Source organism: Mugil cephalus, chromosome 20, assembly GCF_022458985.1.
Source record: "Mugil cephalus isolate CIBA_MC_2020 chromosome 20, CIBA_Mcephalus_1.1, whole genome shotgun sequence".
NCBI classification, from domain to species: Eukaryota; Metazoa; Chordata; class Actinopteri; order Mugiliformes; family Mugilidae; genus Mugil; species Mugil cephalus.
Genome location: NC_061789.1, coordinates 10245243 through 10271879, shown reverse-complemented (window position 1 = coordinate 10271879; position 26637 = coordinate 10245243). Strand labels below are relative to the sequence as shown.

Here is a 26637-nt window from a genome sequence, read left to right as displayed (position 1 = left end):
TTTTATTTTTAATTTTAGGTTTTCTCACGATGGTAGGGCTAATCGTTTTTTTTTTTTTTTTTTTTTTTTTAATTTACATTTTACGTAATTGATTTGTGCGTAATGGATTCATCCAAAGCCTAATACACAAACGGAAAATTGTAGCCAAATTTTTAAATAATTATATAACGAGTTATAAAGATTTTTAAAAAAAAGTTTCCAAAAAATATAGCTGTGCTAAGTATGATCATAGGTTTGGCTCAAACTCGTGACGGTTGACTTGGTCTCGGAGGTGACGGTGCCTGATGACGCCCCTAAACTGTCTTTGTCAAATAGCACTTAAGAGTTTTTGAACCCTCTCATTCGGTGTACCTGGCTGTGCGCGCTCTCTACAGTAATAGTTATGCCTTTTTTTTCCCCCAGCAGCGTCTGCCGAAGCCCTGCTCAGCCCTCCGTCTGCTTTTATGAGGCAATAAATTAGATCCAATCTCTGCTTATTGGTGTTTTTATTGTCTGTTAGTCCAACGGAGATGTAAAGGGAAGTACGGCCATTATTTATGGGAGCCTGATTTATGTCCCAAGTTTTATGCTGCTCTCAGGCGTCTGAGCACGCGTGTGTAGTAAGTGGAAAGAGAGAGAGGAAAGAGAGAGGGATGGGGTGTGTTAGGTTAGAGACCACGTGACCTGGCCAAGGCGCAGGCCCCGGGGCTTTTTTTTTTCTTGCTCTTCTTTTTAAAAGTCATAAACATTAACACAGGATGCGTGGCTCGCCAGATGATCTGAGTGTGTTTGTGTGTCAAGAAGAGAGACAGAAAGCTGTGAGAAGAGGGAAACCTAAGTACGCTTGAATCTGGAAAGACAACAATGAACTCTTGAAATGGGCACACATCCAAACAGCAACAGTTTTAAATAGTCAAAGTTTAAAAAAGAAAAAAAAAAAATCAAAATGCTGGAGGGGTTTCTGAATGGAGACGCTGTGACAAGGAACCATCTGCTTGAAGATGTGGTTTAGTCTTAAATCTGTCCTCTGACTAGATCTCGCCGAAGTTTTTAGCCACATCAGTGTCTCGCGCTGAATATATAAAAATCCATATGTTTTACAGAACTAGCTCCTACATCCTCTTAACTTGGAATAAAGTCATAACTACAATTTTGACCTGCATTCGCATCTCCCAAACTGCATCGCTCTATCATTTGCGGAGAACGTTTGACAGTTATCTGCTGAATATATCTGTCAGAAGCCCAACAGTGAGAGGAGTGCCAGCGATATTGAAACTCAGACGCTTAAAACAACTGAGCTTTCTTGCACTTGTCAGACAAAAACAACAGATCACGGGTGTCTCACTTCGCTCTCCCCCCGGTCCTGTCTGGCTCGTAGCGTAAACTGCGCAAACCTTGATGTCGAGGGGTTAAAGGTTTTCGATTTCTCGCGTGTTGCGCGTGGCTTTCCGACTCGGGGTTTGAATAATTGAGCAAGTTTTTCAGACAACGATGCCGCGCTTTAAGCCTCCGGCGTTGACCGGATATTCAACACCGGCATCGGTGTAAGGTCGTCTCAGAACCAGAGGAGCTGCCCCTACACCTGATCTGGGATTCAGGAGCCTTTTGTTGCCTCAACCCTTGCGCGCTTTGTGTCGTCGCTCATTTAAAAAAAAGTTTTAGCAGGTTTGCGGTGTTATATTGAGCTTTTAAAGCTGATAATCAGTGAACGGCATCAAGGTAGGCCTTAGCAAAACGTTGGTTTGTGCGTATTTTACGTTTTCTGATGCAACCTGCAGCCAAGAGGAGCACAGCAGGGCAAAGTGTTGTTTGTACGCCGCCTTGACAATGAATACAAAGGGAGTTGGCAGGGTTTCTCCAGACTGCTGTTTCAGACAGGAATTTGCGTTTTTGTTTTTTCGGGCTGATTACATTCTCTTAATTAATTACCAACCCACTCCGAGTCCAGCGTTTCACTCTCGGGCTTCTTAAAAAATCGACGGTAGCTCTGAATAACATAACATTTTATTAAAGAATTTTTTTGACAGACAACTCTCTCAACAATGAAAGAAAAAGGCGCTACAAAGGACAAAGAAAGAAGTTCTCCAAAAAGACTTGTTCTTTTTTTTTCCAGCTAATAGTTTGTCTAATTTTTTTTTTTTTTTGACTATGCAGGGATGGGTCACCAATCCCCACCCTTGCCTTTTTCCTTGTACAAGCCAAGACATTTATGTACAAGGGTCATCATAGGAACATAAAAACTACTTATTTTCTTCTAAAATACAATAACTAAAAAAATGTAATTTCAATACAATGGACAAGAAGAAACACAATGTTGTTTTTTTTCTTTCATAACAGGTAAATACTAAAAAAGTACAGTATTTTTTCTCAATATAAATACATGAAGGATAAATAATAATAATACAAAACAGAAAGTCTTTTTAAACTGGCTATAACAAATAAATATTTATATATGAATGTTCACTTGAACACACATTGGCGAAAGACGCTTTGATTGTAGGGCCTTCCGTCTTCAAAATAAGATTTTATTATTTTTTTTTTTTAACCTTTAACCATCAAAATGTAAACTCTAAGTGCAACAATGATGCCCAGATGTGGAAAGCTTTTTTTGTGTAAAATGTGCATTTTTAAAAACAACGCATTGGGGTTCACTTCCTGAACGTCGGCGAGTTTCGGCGCTGCCACGCGCCGCTTGTTTTCAGTATTGGACGCAGGGTGAAACAGTCTGTAAGGGTTTTGGCGTGTGTTGTCCCAGTTTGCCCTCGCCGACGGTTCAGAGAAGTTCAACCCGGGTTGTTTTAAAAAATGCATGGCACACGTTCGCTTAGATTTTCCGGGACATGCATTTTTGTTCAAATATATACCCTGTATCCACGTTAAAAGTCAAGATATGTGAGAACAAAACAAAAAGAAATAGAAAATGTGGACATTTACGCATAGGTGTCCACTAATGTAAGTGAACCCTTTTCAATAGAAAGAGAAGGAAAGAAAAAGAGAGGAGGGCGACGCCTTACTCAAACATAAATAAATAGTGTTCTCCACTCTTATTATTTACCCTGTGTCGATGATGTGCTAAAATAAGAACATTAAAAATGTCTCTTCCATGTTCTCGTGTTTGTTTGAAGATGTCAACAGCTGGCATACCCTGGCTGTGGAAGTGTCAACGAAAGGAAGCTAGCTTAACGTTGCTGTCTGTGTGTGTGTGTGTGTGTGTGTGCGTGTGTCTGTGTGTGTATGAAAGTGTGATTAGCCGAAGTAGCTTAGCACAGATGTGTGTCTGTGGGAGCTAGTTTAGCCGCTGAGCCGCTGTAGCTTCTTAAACCCTGTTAAGAGTGATGGGAGGGATGTATCTGTGGTGATGGATGCGTGTGTGGGAGGGCAGTCTGTGGGGGATTGTGGGAAATTTCACCTCCTTCAGAAGCCATGTGCTGCTGCCACAGACGGGAGGCGATGGGTTAGTAGTGATTCGGTCTGGACAGAGGGAGATGGGTACGGTGAGGGTGGGGGGGGGGGGCAAAAAGAGACAGCGGAGGGAACACCATCCAGTGGTTTTTATGTGCTTTGTAATACGGGAAGATCGGCTGAAGATGAGTGATGCCTGCTACAGGCGGGTGATTTTGCGCTCCTCTCCCGCTGATGGAGCGGCAAAGCCCTCAGCATAGCTCAGCTTGGCTGACAGCAACATGTGTTGCGTGGAGGGGGAGAGATCCCAGGGTCACAAATCTAACCACCTTGTTAACTGCCCATTAAAATTTCAACTGTTCCATTCACCAGGAGGAAGAGCTGTTTGAATATTTGTGTAGTGGGGGGGGGTTTTATTATCGAAGTAAAACTTTAAACCACGTACTAGTTCAAACAGTCATTACAGGCGTATTTACTACACACTTAGCTGAACTACTGCTGCACTTTGCTACGCCCACATAAAAACTCTTTGGAAAGTCCGCTAATGCAATCGATGGAGCAGAGTGTTTAATTCTTATGTAATAATGCTGCAGTTATTTAGCTGAGTGACTTGGATGCAGCATAAACAGTTTTCTTTCATCTGTAATTTTCTTTTTGTTGATTCTGATCCGAATCAATAACCAACTTTTCTCCTTTTGACATCTACTTGATTTGAATACAGCAGTGTGAATTACAGATTCACTGTGCAGCACATTATCAGTCTAATGAGTAATGACCGTACACTGGCGCTAACCACTGATCTTGTTATACCATCCAACTGCAAATACTGTATGTCTCTGCAGCAGAGTTGGGCCTTCTTGACATTTATTGCCCCGACCTGGGAGCAAGAACTGCACTCGGTGTGTAAAATTGGAATTAGGGGGTTAAATATCTGCATTTCTGTGGAAGTTGAGAAGATTGTTGATTCTAATAATGCTCTGGTAAATGGTTTGACAATTTGGTTCCTCTTTTCCTATATGAGGATGAATGGATTCAGTGGCAGCGAGTGAGTTTAGTCGGAGCTTAAAACATCAGCGGAACATTTTTGGCAACTACTATTGATTTCAGTACTTCTGCTCTTGACAGATGTGCCTTTAATCGACTTATTCGGTAACACGAATGGTTAGGGTCCATCTCTGCTACTTGATACTATAGTCACAAACTCTTCCTTTTGAAAATTAAATTAACTGCTATTTCAAGGTAGCAGTGAAAGCTCTCGGCCTAATTTGATTTGTTCAAGCTTTTTATGACGGCATTGAAAACAGGGCGGGGTCGAACAGCACCGAATGCTGATTGTTGCATTTTTGTGGCTGCAAAGCACGGAGCCGACCACTGGATGGTTCCCGCCTGTCTCGTTTTGCCTCTCCCGCCGTCCCACTGCAGCGGTGGAGCCCCCACAATTAGTTAGTCTGTTAGTGAGTCATGTCGTGTTACTTGTTCTTTGTCGTCTTCAATATTCCTACGTTGTCATTTTTGTTCCAAACCTGCTACAGGTGAGTGAGCTTGGGTGCTTCCTGGATTCTGCCCTGAGTCGAGGTGTGGTGCGCCGACAGCTCGGTGTACGTTGGGTGCGTGGGCGGGTCGCAGGGACCCTGGGGTCCCCCTCCGCCCACGTGGTGCTGGTTGGCGGCTGACATTGGCCCCGCGCCGTTGTAGTCCATGGCTTGGTGGTGGGACGGCGTGGGGCCGAGGTGGTTTAGGCCGTACATAGAGGGCCCCGAGCCGGGCATGGGTTCCACATAGCTGCCACCACCCACATAAACTGGACTGGCCTGCATGTTGGTGGGAGTTCCGTAGCCCGCGTTGTTGGCCTGCACTAAGCCGTGGTGGGGATGGGGGTCGCCATAGTCTTGGTCTGGGCCGCCGTACTTCTGCTGAGGGGGGCAGCCCTTCATGGGGACGTTGGAATAGGCAGTGGACATGGAGTAAGACACTCCTTGGGGGGGCTTGCCGAAGGACGGCGGGGACGCGGCGTCGTACCCCGGACCCCCTCCACCGCCTCCCATGGAGTGCATTGAGTTGAGGAAGCTGGCGGAAGACTGCATGGACAGGGGTGGGGAGCCAGTGGGTGAGGGCCCCCCAGAGCTGGAGCTCAAGCCCTTGGACTTCTGGTCCTTCTTGTACTTCATGCGTCGGTTCTGAAACCAGATCTTGATCTGGCGTTCGGAAAGGTTGAGCAGGTTGGCCATCTCCACCCGCCGGGGCCGGCACAGGTACCGGTTGAAGTGGAACTCCTTCTCCAGCTCGACCAGCTGGGCGCTTGTGTACGCCGTACGAGCCCGCTTAGATGATGCTGACGACCCTCCAGTAGGACTCTTCTCCCCGCTGCTACCGCTCTCGGCTCCCCCTGATGCTGAGGAGAGAAGAAAAAATAAAATGTAACCGAAAAAGCACTTGGTGACAGGCAAATCCAAGGAAACCGTAAAATTAATAGAGTTAAAATAAGAGAAATGTCCAAAAAGGTAAGAAAATGGGGTATTAAAAAAGGATATACTAAGAAACGGGTAGAAAGATGATCAATTGGAAATTTAAAGAGCGGGAAAGCAAGAGAGGCTATAACACAATCGAGCTGCTAGCTGCTGGAGGAAATTGAAAACATTCAGGTTCTTAATAAAGCAGAGGGGGGTCTGGGCAGACCGGCTGAATTATCCCTTGATATTAGTTGTCAACACTTCATAACAGTGGCAGTTATTAAGAGTCTGAGGCCCCGATGCTGGCCGAGGGCAGCTAAATTGCATCTTGGCTGGAAAGACAAATCCCCCACAGCAACAGCAGCTGCAGCACAACGACTGAGCAGGAACTGAGGTTGACCTCCACACGCTTGAATCAGCTTGCCAAGAAGTCAAGCTTCTCATCGCGTTTATGTCATAGTTACGCTGGCGCGTGAGAGAACTGCTCAGAAACCCATCCTACTCTTGATGAGGATGGGTTCTGAGAACACAATTCTCTTCACTTGCTGTTTGTTGTCGAATCTTAAAGATCGTTGGGACTTGGACATCTATGGAAACCATGTCTGATCCGTAAAATCCTAAAATTCCACCTGTTTCCGCCACCGCTTTAAAAGACAAGTCTTGAGTTAATGAGACTAGATGAAGACTCCTGTCAGTACTTAATCTGTCTGTGTTTAGAATAAGTATTGTGAAGCACAAATGTCACACATTTAAATAATAATAATGATAATAATATTGCAAATGACATTAAAAGCAATCATAACTCCCTTAGACAGCCTCTGAAAACACACTTCTTCCTCTACACATTCAGCACGGCTGCAAAATTAGAATAATGAGGCGGAATATTCTTGGACACCGTCTAAACTTGGATTTTATTTTGGTTGATCCTGGCCAATCTATAATGACAGCTAAATGTCACCATCTCGGATTACTGCTAAAAATATGTCAAAATGGTCAAAACGAACAACCAGTCAGTGCAATCGGGCTGTAAACAAACTGACCGTCGAGGCGGATTATGGACGGGGTGTATTCTTATCCGAAGCCACGATCTTTTCCTCAACCTCACCGAGTGTTTTTGCAGCCGAAATCTAACCCAGCAATAAATTAAAGTGAGACCAATATAAAAGTGAAAAGCAGCAAGTCATATGAAAAAAAAAAAAGGAAAAATACCTCAGTCTTCTTAGTCTAGTGAGCATAAATGTACGTAAATTACATATATGATTGTTGATTTGTTGTTGCTAAGGTAACCTAACGTGAACTGCACAACTTGATACTTTGTCCGTCTCAGTTTGGCCTTTAATTCCGTATTTTTTTTCATGCTAAACAGTAGCACTAAACTATCTGAATAAGTAAGCAGCAGGTGCTTCCGCTGTGAATATGCAGGCATGTGCTTTTGTGCGTGCTTCCAATGTGTTCAAACTAATAATAGCTGATGCTGTTCAACGAAAGGAGTGAGATCATATCTCTCGATATTCTATCTCTGTCTGGACAGTATAAACAGCTGACTCTAGTGTTTAGTCATGTGGACTGAGGCGCAATTATGAGGCCAGCAACTAGTGTATCGTCCATCTCGGGGAGCAGCAACTTTCTCTGAATGATTACTTCTCGTCAATTAGCAGCCCGATCTCCTCGGAGCTCCTTATCCAGTCATCAGAAAGGTTTTTAAATATCAATGTCAAACCCTTTTGACACAACATATGTTTTCCTCAGTGATAACTACCAAGAGTATACGTGTTTTGTTGATGACTGTGCTTTATGCCCTTTATCAGACGTGCAGATGATATTCAGACCATAAAGGGGAGCAAGGAGAGCACTCATAAGGCAAGTTCTTTCAACGTGGTTGTAGATAAAAGAAAGGAGAAGGAGGCACAAGGTGAGGAGGAGAAAGTGAATGGAGGGAGGTTTACCATCTGTTTGCTACAGGGCTGTGGCCGCTGGTTAGTAAACTGTTACTGTTTGTACTGTTCAGTCATAAGAACGGCAGTTTAATACAAAATGCATTAAAATAAATGTATGTATGAAGCCCCAGTTTCTTTCCTTTCAACCTGTGCGACATACTCTTCTTCGACAAACACCTTTTTTGGAAAATTTGTGGATGACTTGTAATACAATTACTGTCAACAACAGCATGTCCATCCAACCGCTATTCCAATGCCTCCACCTTCCTACTACTTTTTACTCTCAGCAAAAACAGATTTAAACACAGGCCACTGTACAGGCACCAGGCAACCTCAGCGACGACAAAGCTCCGTGACAACGCAACGAATCAGAGATGATCAGTTCAAGCATGCAACTCTTAAAATCACATATTTCTATTTCTATTTTCTGTAAATAGGCTGTTAAAACATAAGATATAATTACTTATATTTCTAACCTTTAAATGTGTTGGTAGGTATATATTGTAACTTCACATAGAGCTGGATTGTTTCACTAACTGATTCTAGATTTCCTTCTCGGCTTCTGCACTTATCACATCGATATAAATGTGTGCATCAAACCTTTGAAATGAAAGTCAAAAGGTGCATATAAAGAAGACTTGCCTTGTCCCAATATGCATATGCAATTTATACCCATCGAACTTTGAGCTTAAGTCAATCAAAGGACTCAAATCAAATGAAAAGCTGCCTTCATGTAACAGATATTTTGATGTAAATACTTTCTAGTGTCACATTTCCATTGAATTCAGTTTAGCCACATTAACTACAATTTAATTCTATGGCAAAAAACACACAAAATCATATATTTTACATTTCTGACGTCATTTTGGAATCCTCGCAAGTCTCAAAAACCATTCATCTCGCTATCCAACGACGCTTGGCTCTGACTCCACATCCACACACGCACGTCTCTGCAGCAATTGCTCCACAAAAAGCCATAATTAAAAATGTGTCTCTTCCTCCTCATTCTCATTACCATCTGCTCCCTAATTCACTGGCTTCAACCGCTCATCAGGTTAATAATGAAACCATAAACGCCAACTTCAGTGACCTCCGTCTCTACTTCTGTACAACGGCGCGCCGCCTGTGATGTCTTGTTCTTTTTTGCATGCGCGGTTTAGTTCAAGACTGTGACCACGTCTCCATCTGAGGCCAGCCACATTTAAAAATAAAAATAAAACCTGAAGAGCCAGACCAAAAAAAAAACAAAACAGCTGGGCAATTAATCCAAATAGAAAACTGATTTGCAAGCTACAGACAAAATGATACTCGGCCCGACTGGTTGCCCGTGGTCAGTTCCCTGTCTGAGCCACTGCCTGAGGAAGCCTGTTTTGCCATAATAGCCTAAGAAACCTTTTAAATCCTCTTGGGATCTGGGCCAGGAGAGAGGATGTTGATAAGAGAGGTGAGGAAAGAGCGATGTGTTGATGGGAGGGAGACGGCGGGATAAAAGGAACAAAGACGCTAATGAGGAAGGAAAATGAAGCGGGAACAAAATGGAGAGATGGAGAGCAGAAGGAGCCGAGTAAAAGAGCATTGAGAGATAGACAGAAAGAGAGAGAGATTGTGTTGTTGCTATGGTGCTGGGTGGTGGGGGGGGAAATCAAAGCAGAGACAGACAGAGAGACAGAGACAGGTGTAATCTAACACACCGTTGCCAGAGTTGTTGCTGGGTGAACAGTTTTTCTGCTTGGTCGTCTGCCGAGATTCTTTCATCCAGGGAAAGATCTGCTTGGCCAAGGCTGGGTTGGGCGGCAGTGAGGAAGAGGACGACGTGGAGGATGATGTGGAGGAGGAAGAATTAGATGACTTATTGGGGCCTGATTTGGACACTGAGCAGGCCCCAGCGCTGCCCCCCGGCTGCTGAGCGCCGGTATTGCCGTTGCTGGGGTTGGGGGGCAGCGGAGGGGACACTTGGGAGCCGGGGTGGTGTTCGGGCGGCAGGCTGGGCTGCATGCAGCTGCCATTCAACTCCTTGGTCTTGGCTAGCTGCTGCTGCTGCTGTTGGTGGCCGCCATTACTGCCCAGCGACTGTAAAGAGCACGCGGAGCGCTGGTACGAATCCACGTCCAGATGGGTGGCCGACTGGAAGGCCGGCTGGTGGTGGGACACTGGGACCGGGGCATCGTAGCCCCCAAAGCCATTGGGGGCCGCTGCCGCTGCCACCCCCTGCACCTGGTAGGACGAGTAGCCACCAAAAAGCGTCGATGAGTTGTCGTAGTATGTTGTCTTCTGCATTTCTGAGAGAAGTGGCGGCGTCTTCTTGTGCTCCGGTCCTTATTGAGAGCCACTGCCGGAAGACCATTTGGTACCGGGGTCACGTGACGGTGCCTCTCCAACAGTCCCCTGCAATCTGACCTGAAAGGTTAGGAGAGACAGAATAAAGAAATGAGAGAGATAAATCCATCTTCCTCCAATGAAAGGCGCCATGACATGAATAGAAACCACTGCTTTTCTTTCCTCACCCCCCCTCCCTCCCTCCTCACCCTGCCCCCCCCCCCCCCTCCCTCTGAGCCCAGTGCGCAGCCTGCAGATGCTCTGGTGGAGGGGGCACCAGGAGGGCAATCTGCGTACACACACACACACACACACACTCAAAATGTTCCATTTTCAAAGAAATGTTAACTTAATTCAATAGTTATGGTTATTATTATGCTAATTAATAACACAATTTGTTACCTTAACTGGATCAATTGTACAATTTTGGGGTGTTGTGTTGGTGTTACTAATTATTTTCAGTTTTCAGTAATTAATTTAAGGATAACGCCTCTGAATTTCAAACTAAAACGAAATAAAATCTCCTACTAGAACGTTTTACAATTACTCTTTGATGCGTTTCTACATACCTGATGCCTTCATGTCGTGTAAATGTTTTCTAATAAAGCTTTACCCCATCACGTCTGCTGTTGCTCAGTCTGAACTCGTGACGTTTCTGTTGTGTGATGGCGGCAGTGAATGGGTGTGAACGCGGGGCCTGTATCTGTTTTCCCTTTGTGACTGATGTAGGTAGCCTATTTCTGTCAACCCCTGCCTTCCACGCGTGATTTACTGTATTACCTCACCTCATCCCCGCTCTAAGGAGTCTCTCTCCGGAAGCGACCATTGCTGCTGAATAACGGCCTGGTTTTGGTATAACGGGATTTTTTTTTTTTTTTTTTTGGTTGCAGGTCAGGACGATTTTATGAGAGTAATGCTGATGAATGCGCGGTAATGGGATTTGTGGCAACAACGGAAAACAATCGTCTATTAATTGCAGTCTATACTTCACCATGTGTTAAATATGATTAAAAAAATTCTCCGAAATCTATTTTTTTATTATTTCATTTTTTATTTTGGTATAGAAATATTTATTTATTCGATTTGGGTCTAATAAATAATGTAAAAAAAAATAAATTCTATAACTATACTTGAGGACAAAAGAAGCAAATAATAGACAGATAGATAGATAGATAGATAGATAGATAGATCTCGGAAGAAGCTTCACGAGTCACTGGTCCATTAGGGTCGAGGGGCAGAGTGCTCTATCATGGCCCCTTCAGGGAAAAGAGAGAAAGAGAGAGAGAAAAAAATCACGGGTGAGCCTCGCTCGGGTGGGCCTGTGTCCACGAGAGGCCGGCTTGTCAGGCGCGAGAGAGCACCTGGTATTTATTCCTTATCCGGAGATAAAATGTTTAACGAACAGGATAGAAATGGTTTCTCAAATAGGATACAGACTGGGCTATGCTAGCGCTAGCCGCAGCTTAAGGTTAGGACACTAATTTATTTCACGGGTTCATATCGCAACAACACTGTCCTTATAGGCTAGCATGTTTCCTTCCGAATTTATATCTGTAGTGATATTTGGCTTAGCATTCATCAGTAAATAAATAAATGAATGTTGTCAAAAGTGTATGTTTTTCGAATTAATCGCGTCGTAAAACTGAAGCTACTTTTGTCTTTTGGTCGACTTCGCTGTGGAGACATTTATTTATTTATTTGTTTATTTATTTGTTTATTTATTTGTCTTGAAATAATTTGTCAGAGCGCGTGCGAAGATAAGGCACAGGGCCTAAGCTACAAAAAGCTTCATTAACAACAATCATAAAGGAAATGGTTCATGTGTCGGTTGGCTACATAATGTGTCTTATTCGTTCACAATCAGGATTTAAAGCAACAACAACAAAACGTAAGGAGAATAGCAGGCCCGAATTAGAGTTCCTAAAAAAAACAACATAAAAATAAAAATAAATAAATAATAATAAAAAAATAACGGCTAGCAAACGGAGCATGAGATTGCCTACTCATGATACCAATATGCTGATAATAACGAAAGCCATAAAATATATGGGCCATTTACAAAGCCACAAACAACGCAACAAGGAAAGATAAATAGGCCAAAATCCCCCTTTTCTGTTCCGAACGCCGCCATAATCGGGCAAATTTGTACCAATGTAATTCGCTTTTTAACCTTTTTAAAATGTACCACCATATTTTTTCTCTCAAGAGTCCAGCCTTCCTCCAGCTCTTAACACGTCACACATGTCAGCCATTTATCTTTCCAGCAGACAAGCTGGAATCCTAATTATTTACTCTGAGGAATAGTCCCAAGGAGGGAGAGGGAGAGGGAGAGGGAGGCCGTGGCAGTGAGTGGAGGAGGAATATGTTATTAAATCATATCGCTGTTTCGCCATTAAACGGGACACGTAATGTCTCTGCCCCTGGCATGTAGGGCTAGGGCTACAGCTTAATACAATCACCAACTTTACTAGACGCCTTCCTGAATAATCCACTTTTGCTGACAGAGAAACAGACACCCAAACAAAAACAACGGGGGGAGAGAGAGAGAGAAAGAGAGAGAGGGGTCGGCCTTGGTGTCCAGTGACTGTGTTTTATCCTGGGATATAAAATTACAAATGGCGCCTGCCATGAAGATGCATGCAGGGAGACAGAGAGGGAATGCATTAACTTGGACAATCCACGTATTCCTTATCCCATTAACAGACAGAAAGGGGTGGGGAGGTGGGGGGGATTATGTGGATCGGAGACCATGCAGCGACAATAAAGGACTGACCTGATCAAAGCTATAGGCTATTGTCCAGTGCCTCAATTTAAGGTGCAATAATCACCAAACAGTGAAGCCTGCGCGTGACATTAAAATTAAACTCACTGAACATTTTAGTGAGAATTACAATAAATGTGTTACATTGCCAAGATTTTAAAAATCTGAAGGAGGACAAAACGAAAGGGAGAAAGTGGACCATCCCTTAGCAGAAAAATGGTCGACCGTAGCTTTGTAAATAAATAGCAGTAAGTGAGGAAGAGGCATGGACAGAATAGGGGAAGAAATGAGAAGAAAAAAAAAACAGAAAAAAAATGGACAGAGATGGACGACCGAAAGAAGAAGGGGGGCTGCTTGAGGCGGGTAGCTACGGCAGCTTAAAGCATTGTGAACTCTTCTTGAACCGGGATTGAAGTCATACGGGCCATAAATCACTGAGCCAGCCACTCCACCGTTCACAAACTGCACAGCGGACAAACACACTATGTAGCCTATTTCTGGTTTGTTGTTTGAGCTCGTCTATTAGTGGCCTGCTTGCTTGCTTGGTGATGTTCCTTACCTTCCTTAGCACCGGCGGTCCCGGTCCAGTCCGGCACGGACCCAGCAGCACCGCATCATACAAGCTTATATCCTCACGCAGGTTCACTTGGCAGTCAATAACAATAATAGGCTAAACAATTAAACAAACAACGAGTCCGCTCGCGCTCCCCTCCGTCTTGCTCGCCTCCTCTTCCCCTCTTCTCTCCGCAAACCAGCTGCTCCCCCGGTGCTCTCTCCAGACTAGCAGGGCTGCTCGCCACCACCACCACCACAACAACACCTCCTGGAGCCGCGGCAGCGGCGGACAGGGCTGCGCGAACCGGACACCTTGTGGCATGAACGTCTGGCGGATGAGAGCTCTGGCGGGACTCAGGGCATCGCCGGGGGGGGGCTCGGTGTGAGGCTGGCAAAATTAATGGACGGACGCGGTGCAGGCAGGCTAGCTAGCGCACCAGCTAAACGAGCTTACCGGGAGCCCTGCCTGCTCGCGCCCCCCACCCCCCACCCGCCCTCCACCCTCCGCCCCAGCCCCAGCCCCAGCAGCAGCCCCAGCACCAGCGCTGCCTGCACCGCTGCTGGCCGATAACAATGGCCTCCAATTTCTTTCTTTTTCAGCCTCTCTCCGCACGCAGCCTGCCTGCCAGCCAACCAACCAACAAGCCACTCACTCAGTCAGTCAGCAACCTCGCGGGATCCAGTCCGCCACAAAAATGTCACCCCATCACATTTTGGGTGGTTATCCGTCGCTTTTTATTATTTCCCTCCTATTTCTTCTCCGCTTCGGTCTCCCCAGGTCTCCTGTCTCTCTTCCCGCAGCGTCTTCCACACTGTCTTGGGTCTGTGCTCCCGTCTCGCTTCGGTCTCTGGAAAGCTATAGTTGATTTATCCCACTGCTAACGGCATTAATGGCTTAATAATAACGGTGGTGGTAGTAGCCTGGTGGTAGTAGTAGTAGTAGTAGTAGCGCAGGTATTGCCATTACAGTGTTGACAACACGTGCGGGTATCAGCCACGCTCACGCGGCTGTAACGCACTAAATAACGGAGTTTGTCTCGCGGACGCGCTGATTCCCTCATCAAAGCAGCGTCACTCACAAATTATGCTAATGTCACTGACTGGAAGTGAAACACAGGCTTCATGCAGTCACGTTGGCTCCAACACCGTGACTAGTCTACGCGCTACTTTTCCATGTGTCACCAAGTCCCAAATTAAGTATTTTTTTCCTATTACAGCTGTGTTGACATATCCTGCAGCCCACAACTGGTTCTTATCACTGGTTGAGTTTTGCTCCAACTTTCAAGCAATGCAAAAAACAAAAAATTCCCAGTTTTTAAAGTTACGTTTCTTCCGTTTGGTTTCTTAAAATCACTTTTCGATTACCGGGCCGTATGCTAGGCGACGAAAAAACGCAAATATGCTACCTCTTAATAACTATACCTAAACCTATAGGTTGAAAATGGATGGACCAACAGCACAAAGATGGCCTACCAATGGTTAAAAGTTAGGATTATTGCCATAATGGAATTTAACAATCATGATTAGCAGTCCTTATTCAGTGTTTGGTTATATATTGGTCTAGACTTCCATAGCTCGGATCATGTGACTCAAATCTTAAAAGCTACTTTAAAATCTAACACGTGACAAACGCAAAATATAAAAAGACTAATAAATAAACATGGGAAATACTCATTAGCATAAATTGTATTAGAATTGTCCTCCTCATCTGAGAACTAACGTATAAATTACATTTTAAAAGGTTTCAGTAAAACAAAAAAAGCCAAGGAAGGTCTCTACTAATAAGGTTATTTTAGGATCAGTAGCCCAGTGAATTTCTAGAAAACCTGTTCCTGCTGTGCACAGAAACAAAGTAAATGAAAAGCACATGGGACACTGGGGTAAAATATTGAGATAATGTCAACAAACCGACGAGAAGCAGCTCTGAACGTAAGGGAGGAATCGGGCCCTTAAAACACTTCCACTTCCATTTTTTTTCTTTTAAAGAAAACACAACAAGAGAGCCTATGCTCTTCCTTCTGTTTTGACTTTAACACACATGGGAGGAAGACATGAACGAAGTACAACAACATTTGTAGAAAGAGGCGAAGTAGCCAGGAAAAAAAGAGAAAAGTAACAAGAAACCCCACGAGGAAAGAGACAGAGAGGTGAGGCCAACATGGAAATGAAAATATGAAGGTGTCTTACAATGTTTTCATATCCTACCACCACCACACACACACCCTCCCTCTCTCTCTTTCTGTGTCTATACCTCGCTCTCCCTCTTCCCTCTATTTTTAGTATTCAGGACGCTACCCCTGTCGTTTATGGCTACGTAAGATTTATGAGTTCTCTCGCACCCAGCAGCTTGTGTGTGCGTGTTTGTGTGTGTGTGTGTGTGTATGTGTGTGTGTAAACAGCCCAACTTTAAAACAGATAGCATTGGCTGTGGGCTGCTGAAATGAGAGGATGAGCTCCGTGTAGGTGGAAGGTGGGAGTCTGAAATGTGTCCGTCTGCAACTTTTCAAATCAGCCTTTGCGCGGACTGAAGAATGCTGCTGAAAAACCTCATTAACAAAACCACTAATCAGCTTTTTTCTTTTATACCTCGGACTTTTTTTTTCCCTTTTCTTCTTCCCCCCCACTCCCCAAAAGTGTGGGAAGAGACTTGCATGTGGAGAAATAAGCAGTGTGGATTACATGTATGTATTGACTTGTAAAAGCACGCCGGTGCTTGTAAAGGATGGCAGCGATTCTTTATTTTCCACGGATTGCAGACGCGCTTCGACATTGGTGTTTGGGACTGAGTCACGGGTATTGAGTTTCACAACTGAAAGTCGGTGCCTCGCAGACCTATGGAAATCCTTTTCTATTTTTTTTTTCTTCCCCTCTGGGACTTCAGACATGTTGGCCACTGAGGAATTTCCTTTGAATGTGCGTTTTAAAATCCCATTTTTACGCACTGTTTTTCTTCTTCTACTTCTTGTAAATGCAATTAAATATTCTTCACAAATGAATAATATGTAATTGTGCTGTTTCTGTTGGTGGTCTGAATCCTACAACTTTGATTTATTTGACTGCGATGGATGGCAGTGCCACCTTATTATGTAGCTCATAATATCATTGCCTGCGTTGGCATTGGTGTCATTACTGCAGTTACAAAATGTTGTTTTAATAACTGTCTATCAGATGATGAACTGACCCTCCATGTTTCCTGCTTCGACTGTAACCCGCGGCCATCACGCTGCCCTTTACGCCTCTGGATTATATTACATTAGTGCTTGTCATTACATTATATTACATCACTCACACGTGCATGCATCCGGCTGCACCTTTGCACCATCTTGCGTAGTTTTTCTGCTATAAAGCCACCAACATTTTCATGCACAGTTTGCATATTAATATCGAAATCGAACTAATGATATTAATCATTAAAAAGATTCCGGGCAAAAAAATCGTGTTATTATTATTTTTAAATTTATTTTAAGTTTTTATTTTAAGTTGCCATTTTTTATATTTTTAAAGACTATACAGCCTGGACATAATATAGAAATCTATTATATATTTATATATATATACACACACACACATATCTCGGCATGTTCCACAGCCAGTGGATTGTCGATTAATCTCAATACACAGGCTTAACGGCCTCTTTCATGCACCAGGACGAATGAAGTCAAATATTTAGACTCACCGAAAAGATTTCCTCTTTTTTCTCGATGTTTTAATGGAGGAAAACGGCTTCCAGAAAGCTCCTAAGAACTGTAGGATAAACGGGAAAAGGGAGAGAGACGTAGAGAGAGAGAGAGAGATGGGGAGACAGAGGGGAGGGAGGGAAAAAAGACAGGAAAGAAAGAGAAGAGATAAGCAATCAAAAGGTCTCGGTAAAATCCGATACAGAGCACAGACCTCTTGTAGTTTAATCGAACGATTTTGGGACAGGGGCAACCACTGACAGGTTGCCCAGACTATTAAATTATTCCCGGAATAAAGGCAAAAAGGAAAAAAAAAAAAAAAGAGCCAGAGGGAAGGATGAAGGCTGGGTGGGAGTGATCTTAGATGGTATTGATTCTGGTTATCATATTACACATCCTATTATATTTACTGAGTTTCCCTCACTTTGTAAATGGAATAGATGGAGAGAAAATGCCTGAAAAATGTCCACAATTTATTCGAAGCCGTTTCTGGAAAATTAGTTACTTATGCGCGCCATGACGCACACACGCGAAAAAATAAAATTACAGATCGCCAGATATCGTTTATATAAATATATATACGTTATATAAATTAACACAAATACGAATAGAATTAATTAATTAAAATAATAATCAAGCCTTTTACTGGTGCCGTAATTATACGCCGAGATTTGTGTGACTGACATCACACGAACTTGCACAAATAAATAAAGTCATCGTCTACAATAATAAATAAAAGTAATCAACTCTGCCTGGGCTGCCTCTAAATCCTGTCTCTGAGTCATTTTACTGGGCTTAATATAAAATCTAAAAATAAAATCGTGTAAACCTAAAAAAAATAAAAACAATAAAAAAAACACATATTCCTCAAAAGTGGATTTATCTCTAATAATTACAATGACGCCCACAACAGACACAAACGCGTAAAAGGGGAAAAAAGCGAAGCAAGGAAAAGCCCCCATAAGACGACCAGCTGCTTCATCGGCGAAGCCCATAAATAACTTCAGCATCGTTCAGACAGAAAGCACTCATCCCGGATAACATTCAGTGTTCCTGCCGCCAGAGCAAGAGAGCGCGTCCCAGACAAGAAAGATATATCCATCCACTGCTGCATGCGGCGGTAAACACTGTGCAAAGAGTTGTATAATTGTATAATGGCATCCGCGACCGCAGGATGAAAAGCGCTGTCCGTGTTGTTGCATAGTGGCTGTTATTATTAAAGTGCTGGAATAAAATCTCTGGGCCGCTCTGCTTCTGTTTCTGCTCCTGACAGCTTCCCCCAAACACATAAATCAAAAGCAAAGGATCCCCCGACCTCCCCGTACCAGCCTGCACCACCACCACTACTTCTACCATTACTACTACTACTATAAAGTTATTTATTGTTTCCATCCATGCACTCACGCACAGCGCTGGCTGCCGTCCATCCCCATCGCAGCAGCAGCAGTCGGGGTTTCCTCCCTGCGTTTCCCCCCCTCAGCCCCGCGGGTTAGTCGTAAATTTGCAGCCACGGAGCAGGAGTGGACTAGTCTAAAGTTGTCCAGAAAGTGATGCAGGGGCCGACTAGCTTAGCCAGCTAGCCTATAGGCCGAGACAAAGAGAAGGAGGCCGCCTCCAGAGCCCCCAGAACAGCTGATGAGCCAAATTTTGAGTGGAAGAGGAGGCTGGAGGAGAGAGAGGGGAGAGAGGGGGGGATTTCAGATGGAATCCAGATAGAACAATGTGGATCAGTGATTTTCCCAGACTGAATGAAGTGAAAGTTGGAAAGGAAAGGATGGAGGAGCAGCAGCAGAAACAGATGTAATACAAGCCTGGGAGATCACAGGAGCAGCAGAGGTGCATAATCTAACAGAATTTATATTAAGTGGTGAACAGCAGGTTTAGACTCGGGTGAAGATCAATGGACGGATCTGAAAGTGCCCACAGCCGTTTCTTTGGGGGGAGTAAACAGTCGGTTCATTTTAATTCTGTGGTTACTTTGCAGTTTTCTTCTTTGTTTACTCGTCTGCTGAAATATGAAGCAATTTGGAGTTGAAAGGCTCCTAATAGTGGCGCAGATAACTTATGTTAATGCTTTAAAACACATTCCTTAAAGGAAAGGGAGAGGCTGCGAAAGAGCATCTGCGCCCCTGATACATCAGTGCATCTCGCAGCTAATGCTGCTGCTCTTACTGGGATGTTTTTCAAGGTTGGCGGGGCTTTTTTTTTGGTGGAGGGGCTTAACGCGGAGCTGGATGGACAGATTGATGTTGCTGCCTCCTTCTGCCGCGGCTCCGTCTCAAAAAGTCTTGTGATCCGAACAAACTTTATCTCTGCTCCCTGCTCTTATCTCTGCCTGGTCTGGTGGTGCCGTCACCAGCCTGCCACGGCCCACACACGCGCAAACACAAACACCTTTTCTTTTTCACAACATTTTCCAATCCGTGTTTATCGCCGGGTTGCATAGCAGTGAGCAGATGTTCTCAGGTTTGCTTGATCTCCGTGGTTTCTTTGTCCTTTTATTTCTATGACCTTAGATATGAAGAAGAAAAACGCCACTTAACTGCACAAGTCCAGGCTTCGCAGCGTTGGCACCGGCGCTGCTACTTTTGTGATGTTAAGATGGGAAGCGAAAGCTCTCAGTGACATATTGGCAAACGGCTTTTCCGAAAGTGACCTTTGACCCAGGGCTGCTTAGTTGCTTAATGATCAACTAAAAGCGGAATTTTTGTGTAAATTTTAAGCATTAATCATTAACACCTTCACTGTATTCAACCAGTCGAATTCTTTGCACAAACTGGACCGCTAAGTCTTAAAGCGTGACCCTCCAACTCGCAGCAATCACAGCAGTGGGAACTGAGACACTGAATCCACACACAAGCGCGCTGACATGTTCATTTCGCTAAGTGGATTTTATTACTGTAGCATGGCAAATGCTCATGCACTCAGGTTGTTTCTGTAATTTCCATTTGATGGCACTGCAGTATTTATGCACCCGGCCATCATGGTTTAAATGGTTCACGTTCAACGGCGTCACGTGAGTGCGGACGCACATTCAAACGGAGGCCATTTAATTTGAATGTTCGCTTAGTGGACTCTTGCGTGCAAATGCCGCCGTACGCGCTCCGCACCCCGAGGAAAGTCTCTCTAAACTTAGTAGCAGCGTTCGCCCTAAACAAAAACTCCTGAGCTAAAAAATCTCGGCAACTTTTCAAAAAAACAAAAGCGGTAATAATAACTTCAAACTGGCCTGGCCTCAAACAACCTATCTGGTTGAGCACTTCCCCCATACGTATCCAATTTCTGCATTTGATGTCATCTGCTGCGACGTCAGTGGGCCTCTGGCCACTTCTATTTTTTTTTTTCCTCCTTTGGTTAGAGTTCGGGAGATAAATCACGCTACTTTCCCCAGATGCTGAACTGCCTGGTTTGGTTTGTCCTCTGCAGCTAAAAGACTCGCACAAAATCTGCGATTCTTTTGCTTCACGCGCAAATATTTGCACATCTGTAGCCTGGCATCACCGTCGCACTTGAAGTGGGTCCTTTGCTGTTTGCGGGAGTTTATTTACACCTTCAAACAGCGAGCGGATGTTAAATAAATAAATAAATAAATGAACACATTTTATTCACATATGAATAGATTTTAGCTAAAAAAAAAAAACATGCAATACCTGGCTCTGCTGCACCCTTTGGAGTATTTCTAGTCATCTTGACCTTTAAGGCCCACCAACTGCCATCACCTTCAGCCTCCCCAAAGATCAGTCAGCATCCATACTCTTTTCATCTAAAAAGCCATTCCCATCAAGTCTGTTTGAAGAGTCCCTCTGAGTGTAATGAGCTCGAACGGCCGTGCAGCAGCGGCACCACCGGCACCGCGGCCCCAGAAAATGGGCAAGCGACGACAAACCCAGCTCTGCAACACATCTCATCTCCTCCCCCTCTCGCTCCTGGCGGATGACACGCGAGTTTCAACACCATTTTTCAGAGGTTAGATATGCACTAAGGAGAGGAACTGGCGAGAGAGGCGCCGCGCGCGCTCACGCGCTTCCAGTCTGTTCAATTAAAGAGCTGATCTCAGAGGAGGGAATGGCTTTTCATTTGTTGCGCGGTTGATGCTTCCCATATTCTCTGCAGTAAAGCAATCAATCTTTATTCAAGCAACCTCTGCGCACTAACGGCTATATTTTCAAATGCGCCAGCAAACAAGCAGTTCGTCTAATTAAATTCTTTATTTTTTTTTTCTTTCTTTAAATTTTATCAGGAACTAATACGCAGTCAGGAGAAACACTTTGAGCCGCCAAATTACATAACCTCCGTGGGTGTGTGGTGCCATGTTTGTTAAGAGGGCCATTTCTCAGTCACGTCTAAAAGCTTTGCATGTTTCGCGCGCCAGGGTGTGAGCCCGAAGCGTATTAAAAGAAATTGCATCATTTTGATATGCAAGCTCTTGAATGTGTGCTTTTCATTGAGCCTGGCGAAATGTGAACAAATCTTCTAGTTACTGTCTGCTGCTTCTGGCTGTAGACACATAACTTAGGCATTACGCTCATCCTGTGTACAAAAGGCCTATTTTAACCTCCATCAGGCCGCAGGCCTGTGCTGAAATTTGTTCCCAATTCATCTCTGACTTTATATTTAGTCTTTTAAGTATGACTAGATTTTAATAAAACATGCTTTAAAAATTGAAATTACTTTTAATGAAACACGTCCAAAACCTCTTCTTCTTCATTTCACTAAAATCACTTTTTCAAAATGAGATCAAAGTGTGATATCACTTCGTGTCATTATTACCTCTTATCTCACCCTTTCAGCCAACGTTTTACCCCAGCATAGCCCACCGCTATTGCGGCAGGCGGGGTCGCCCATCTTCGCGAAGAGTTTGCCCCCGAGTCACCAACGGTCCCGAGTCGGAAACTCACGCCATCAGCGCTTCCTTTGACAGCGAGTTAATCTTTATCAGAGATGCTAATATTTAACCTCAAACTCAAAGAGACTCCTGACACCAGGGGAGAGAGGGAAAACGAGCGGGTACGGGGGTTTACGGGGGGAGATGTGGTGTGAGGGGGGGTCAGATTGCCCTTTTCTGCTCCTGGGCCATGAAAAGTGCCAAGCTCACAAGTCTGTCAGGCTGGGGATGAACAGGGATGGATGATTGCTTGTGTGTGTTTGCGCTCAGTCTGGTTGGAAATAGGCACAAATAGATCTGAAAGTATACTGGTAGAACGTCTAGTGAAGAAATACACACCAGAGCTGACTCAGAAAGCCAAAGGGGTTTGGTTTTGTTTGTGTAAATTTGAAGTTTATTGTGATTACTTAAAATAAATGATTCAAGGAGTTTGTGAAATCTTAACCACTCCCAAAGGGGATGTCTGTCTATATTATGCCACTCTATGAAACGCTGCTATGAATAAATAATACACCAGGTCCTACAGTTAAACACACGGTATCTCATGACTGGTGGAAGATTTTTCTCGGCAGACCAATCTGGGTGGGATCCTGAATAGAATAGCCACAATATTGGCATCAGATGGTTCGAGAGAGAGGTTTCAAAGCCTCGCTGCATCGGTGTTTAATTCAGTTTTGGAGTTTATTTATCCATGCTGAATAAAGTATAGCCACATGTAGGCTTCCACTAGCGCTGGTGTATTCATAGGGATTAGAGCAGGATGTATCGTTGTCGGGTTTGGCTCTCGTGCTTGACTATGTTTTTTAGGGTTTTTATTTGTCATTGTGCATCTGGCCAAAGGCACTAGTCGGATTTCTGTACATGCGGCCACTGTGGCTGCCCGTTGGTCAAAAACGAACATTTCCTGAATTAGAGTATCGGCCCATCCAGGGACAAGAGCACTCAGTGATACGTGTCTGTAGTAATTTGTGGTTTGGCAGTGACTTAAAAATGGATTTCCTAAGTTGCTATTATATAGCTTTGAGGCCTCATTACGCTGAGTGTTGAACAACCTGTACCACTACAACAGGCCGGTATCCATTTCCTAACAACATGCTCCTCTTATGACACATGGATCGGAAAAAGAAGTTGATTGTAATATAATCAGGCCACTTTACCCAACAGCACACGGGCCTGTTACAGCAGGAGAAAGTGGCTGTATGGATCTCAGCCAGACCTGTCAGCCTTTATACACTGCGACAGTGTTAGACGAGCTTGGCCCCGCTATTTTATTCTGATTGGTATTTTGCCCATGTTTTGTCAGTGATGTATGAAAAAATCAATTACATCACGGCTGTGCTGGAGTTGCTGTGGTTCTTCTTTTATGACTTTAACGTCTGCAGATCCGGAAGTGAGCAGAAACCACCAAGGTCAAGCGAGCTCCCGGGCAAAAGCTGTCCGACAGTTATCGGAGATGGCATACATACATATCGGACAATTGTTCCCGACCTTTTTTTGGCTTGTGGCCCCGCTGAAGTGAAGGAATGTCTTCTTGCGACATCCAAAACACATGCTTCAGGTTTGGTTGTGACTGCTGATCAGTGATATCGTAATCTCAGATAGTTTAGTTTGGACATTTTTCCGCTTACTTTCTGACCACAGTTGTAAAATTAGCGAAACTTAATGAAAATTCTATCTTTGGACCTAATCCCTAGGTTGTGAACGATATAGTGGATATTCATACCCTGCCTATTTAAACTACTTTCCAACTTAAAGTTCTGATTCAGAGCAAAGATTACATTACACATTTAATATCGTTTTGACTGACAGATCCAATCAGAGACAGATTTTTTCTGCGGTCTTTGGTAGAACAACAATCAAAATCGAAAGTCCAAATGGGGTGGGGTTGCACCTAGGAGGAAGTCTTTTCGACAATCTAGACTTGGGGAGACGTCCTAGCGGTACAAAGGTGATGTGTATTTTGTGTTAGATTTATTTGTGTGGAAATACATCCGACATCGGCTCTGTGATTTATAAAGCCTTCTATATTATGATGTATTCTGGGAAGACATGTAGTTGTAAAAATATATTGGTCCCAAAAAACAAAAAAAACCAACACTATAAAGTGTAGATCAGCCTGTGTGTATGTGCGTTCTTCACATCTACGCTGCCAGTTCTTTAAACATTAAAGTCACTCAATCATTATTAGCATGTGTCTTAGCTTTGTTTTCAACAGCAAAAGAAACATCACTTCATTTTTGTAAAGGCCTCATCAATCCAGGATTCATAACCTCAGGTTTATGTAATTTTTCCCACTTAGAGATCTACACTTGTTCTAGTGTCACACTTATAACAACAGCAAATGATAACAGATATTAATAGTCATTCTTGGTCATGGATTGTGAGAGTTATCTTATTTAAAGCTTTTCTTACAGGTATTTGGCCTTTATATTTACTTTAAATAATTTCTGAAATTGTTTGCCTTTTTCGTTAAGTTATACTCACAGCTATGCTAAAGTAGCTGCATGGTGCGTGGGAGCAGGTTATCAAGCAGACAATACGAAAACTTAACAAAAATAGAAGTCATTTCCTAACGTTTAATTCTTATTCTTTCACAGCAAATGACTTGAAGATAAATCTATATTTAATGCACATGTATTCTGAACATAAATTCCTCAGCCCAGCCCATGCATATTTGACTGTGTTCTTATTGTGGTTTCCTATTCTTCAAATCCCCCATTAAATGGACCTACAGAAATGCTTATATAAAAAGGTGACGTGAAACACATTAGTCAGGATAAAGGTGGATTAGGATCATTGTGGAGTGAACTTCAGTTTGTAATGCTTCTTGATTAGTTGCACTTGTAATTATATGTCTACTTCTAACCACCCTGCCTGTTTTAGTTTAGGTCTGGCTCGAGGAAAATCATGTTTTTGTACGACCATTTGTCCATTTGCTGTGCGTTTGGGGGGCAGGGAAGGACATGACAATTTGTGGATGGGAGAAAGAGCAAGAAAGAGAGGGGGGCGGCTTCTTGAGTAAGCAATCTTTTCACACTATCATAAATCACGGCGTGGCTAGCATGCATCTTCTTTCTTTACACCTAGCCGTCAGGTCCTATTCACTGCGACTCATTCTCTCTCTGTCATGCGCGCACACACATACCACAACACCTCTCTGTCCAAACCGCTCTTAATGCTACAGGTAAACTTTTTTTTCTCCCCCCTAAATGAGAGGAGAAGAAGAAACGGGCGCCCCTTTTCGCCCCTTGTCTGTTACCTGTTCTAAAGCATCTATCTTCGGCTGCTTTCACAGACGGACATGAGGAAAAAAAAAAAAAGTTTTTTTGGCTAGCAATAGAGCTTGCACGCGGGCACACCCCGCGGATGCCTCTGTGAGTTTGAGAGAACCCACGGTCACACAACAGATAATTAATGACATGTCGAGCGGCGGTGCGCGTGGGATGGGGACGCCTCGGGAACACACACCGACACACTCAGCGAGAAGCATTCCGACAGACCTTACCTGCTCTGCCTCGGCGTGTCTCTCCTGCTGGATCTCCTCCTGGCGCTCTGATTTTCCTCCCTGGATTCAGTCTGTTTTGGACACGGACGGAAACGCCGACTGTAGTTAGGATGACCAGAGAAGCCCTTATTGGAAAACCTTGGACGTATTTTTCACCAATTGCAAATGCGTATTTACGCGCACTCGCTCCTGAGAGTTTGGCTCTTTTCCTGGCGTGTATTTGTGTCCAAAATGGCACTCAAGCAACGTTTATACCAATTAAAACCCGGCGTTTAAACAGCGACGTAGTCGGTTATTATGACATTGGTGCACCCATTAGAGTGTCTCTCTAACACAGCGTTAAGGAGACGCCAAGTGTTTGCATGCCCGGTTTGGGAAAGACATAAATCTTCATCGGCTCCGCTATAAATCTCCAGCAATCAAAGCCTACCTACAGCACACAAGCTGACGGGAACTGCTCGGTCTGGGGCTCGCGGTGCAACTTTACCCTAAAATGCACCCCCACCCCCCCCACCGCCCGTGCTGCAAAATTCCCGTACAGCGGGCTGGTGCGTGCATAGCCAGCACCACGGCCAGGGCTCGCTTTTCCTTTCTTCAAGCCTCTCTATCTTGCGTTATCCACTAGCACACTGCTGGCTGCTAGCGTCCGGGGACACGGATCGAGCTCCAGTGGGCCTGCAAGAGGCCTGTGCTGGGCGAAACTCCAGAATAAAGCGAGCAGGGCTTGACTCTGTATCCCCTAGGCTCACCTCCTCTTCTATATCTTTACCAGAACAACAGTCCTCCTTCGCTCTTCTTCTTCTTCTCTACCCTCAGCCTGCCTCACCAAAACACGCGATTCGGTTGTTGCTTTACTAGCTAGTAATCGCGCGTCACCTCGCTGACCTGTAACTTTTGCGGACCACAGCAGTGTTTCATAAAACCAATTATCCCCTTTATGCGCATTTTTAATGGCTTCGCCGGTTGCGCGCACTGAAACTAGTCCCTCCACAAGGCTTCTCCTCGGTCTGTTACTGGTGCGCGTTCTGCGGATTGACACCGTGAACTGTTCCTGAACCAAGCTGCGGACTGACAGCTAGACGGGCCGCGGGGAGCCGGGGAGGGGGAATGGGGGTTCTGGTTCCCGTTCCTGTCCAATGGGGGAGTGTGGCTGAGGTGCGCCAGGGGTTA

General features: G+C 44.3%; 1 protein-coding gene across 10 annotated transcripts in view; it reads right to left on the bottom strand.

Moving 5' to 3' along the window:
* Positions 1–72: 72 nt before the first annotated feature.
* The window catches only part of hoxb3a (homeobox B3a), an 86512-nt gene continuing 59947 nt past the window's right edge, over positions 73–26637 (bottom strand). For 5 of the 10 annotated variants that reach the window (XM_047571237.1, XM_047571236.1, XM_047571234.1 and 2 more), the window contains 3 exons: positions 17077–17144; positions 9460–10165; positions 73–5773 (listed from right to left, as the gene is read on the bottom strand). In XM_047571237.1, coding sequence (XP_047427193.1) covers positions 4908–5773; positions 9460–10045 — 1452 coding nt within the window. In that variant the 5' untranslated portion in view covers positions 10046–10165; positions 17077–17144 and the 3' untranslated portion in view covers positions 73–4907. Of the gene's footprint in view, positions 5774–9459; positions 10166–13404; positions 13872–17076; positions 17145–18481; positions 18719–25467; positions 25609–26637 lie in introns of those variants that run through there. The other 5 variants (XM_047571241.1, XM_047571238.1, XM_047571242.1 and 2 more) reach the window with 5 other exon arrangements.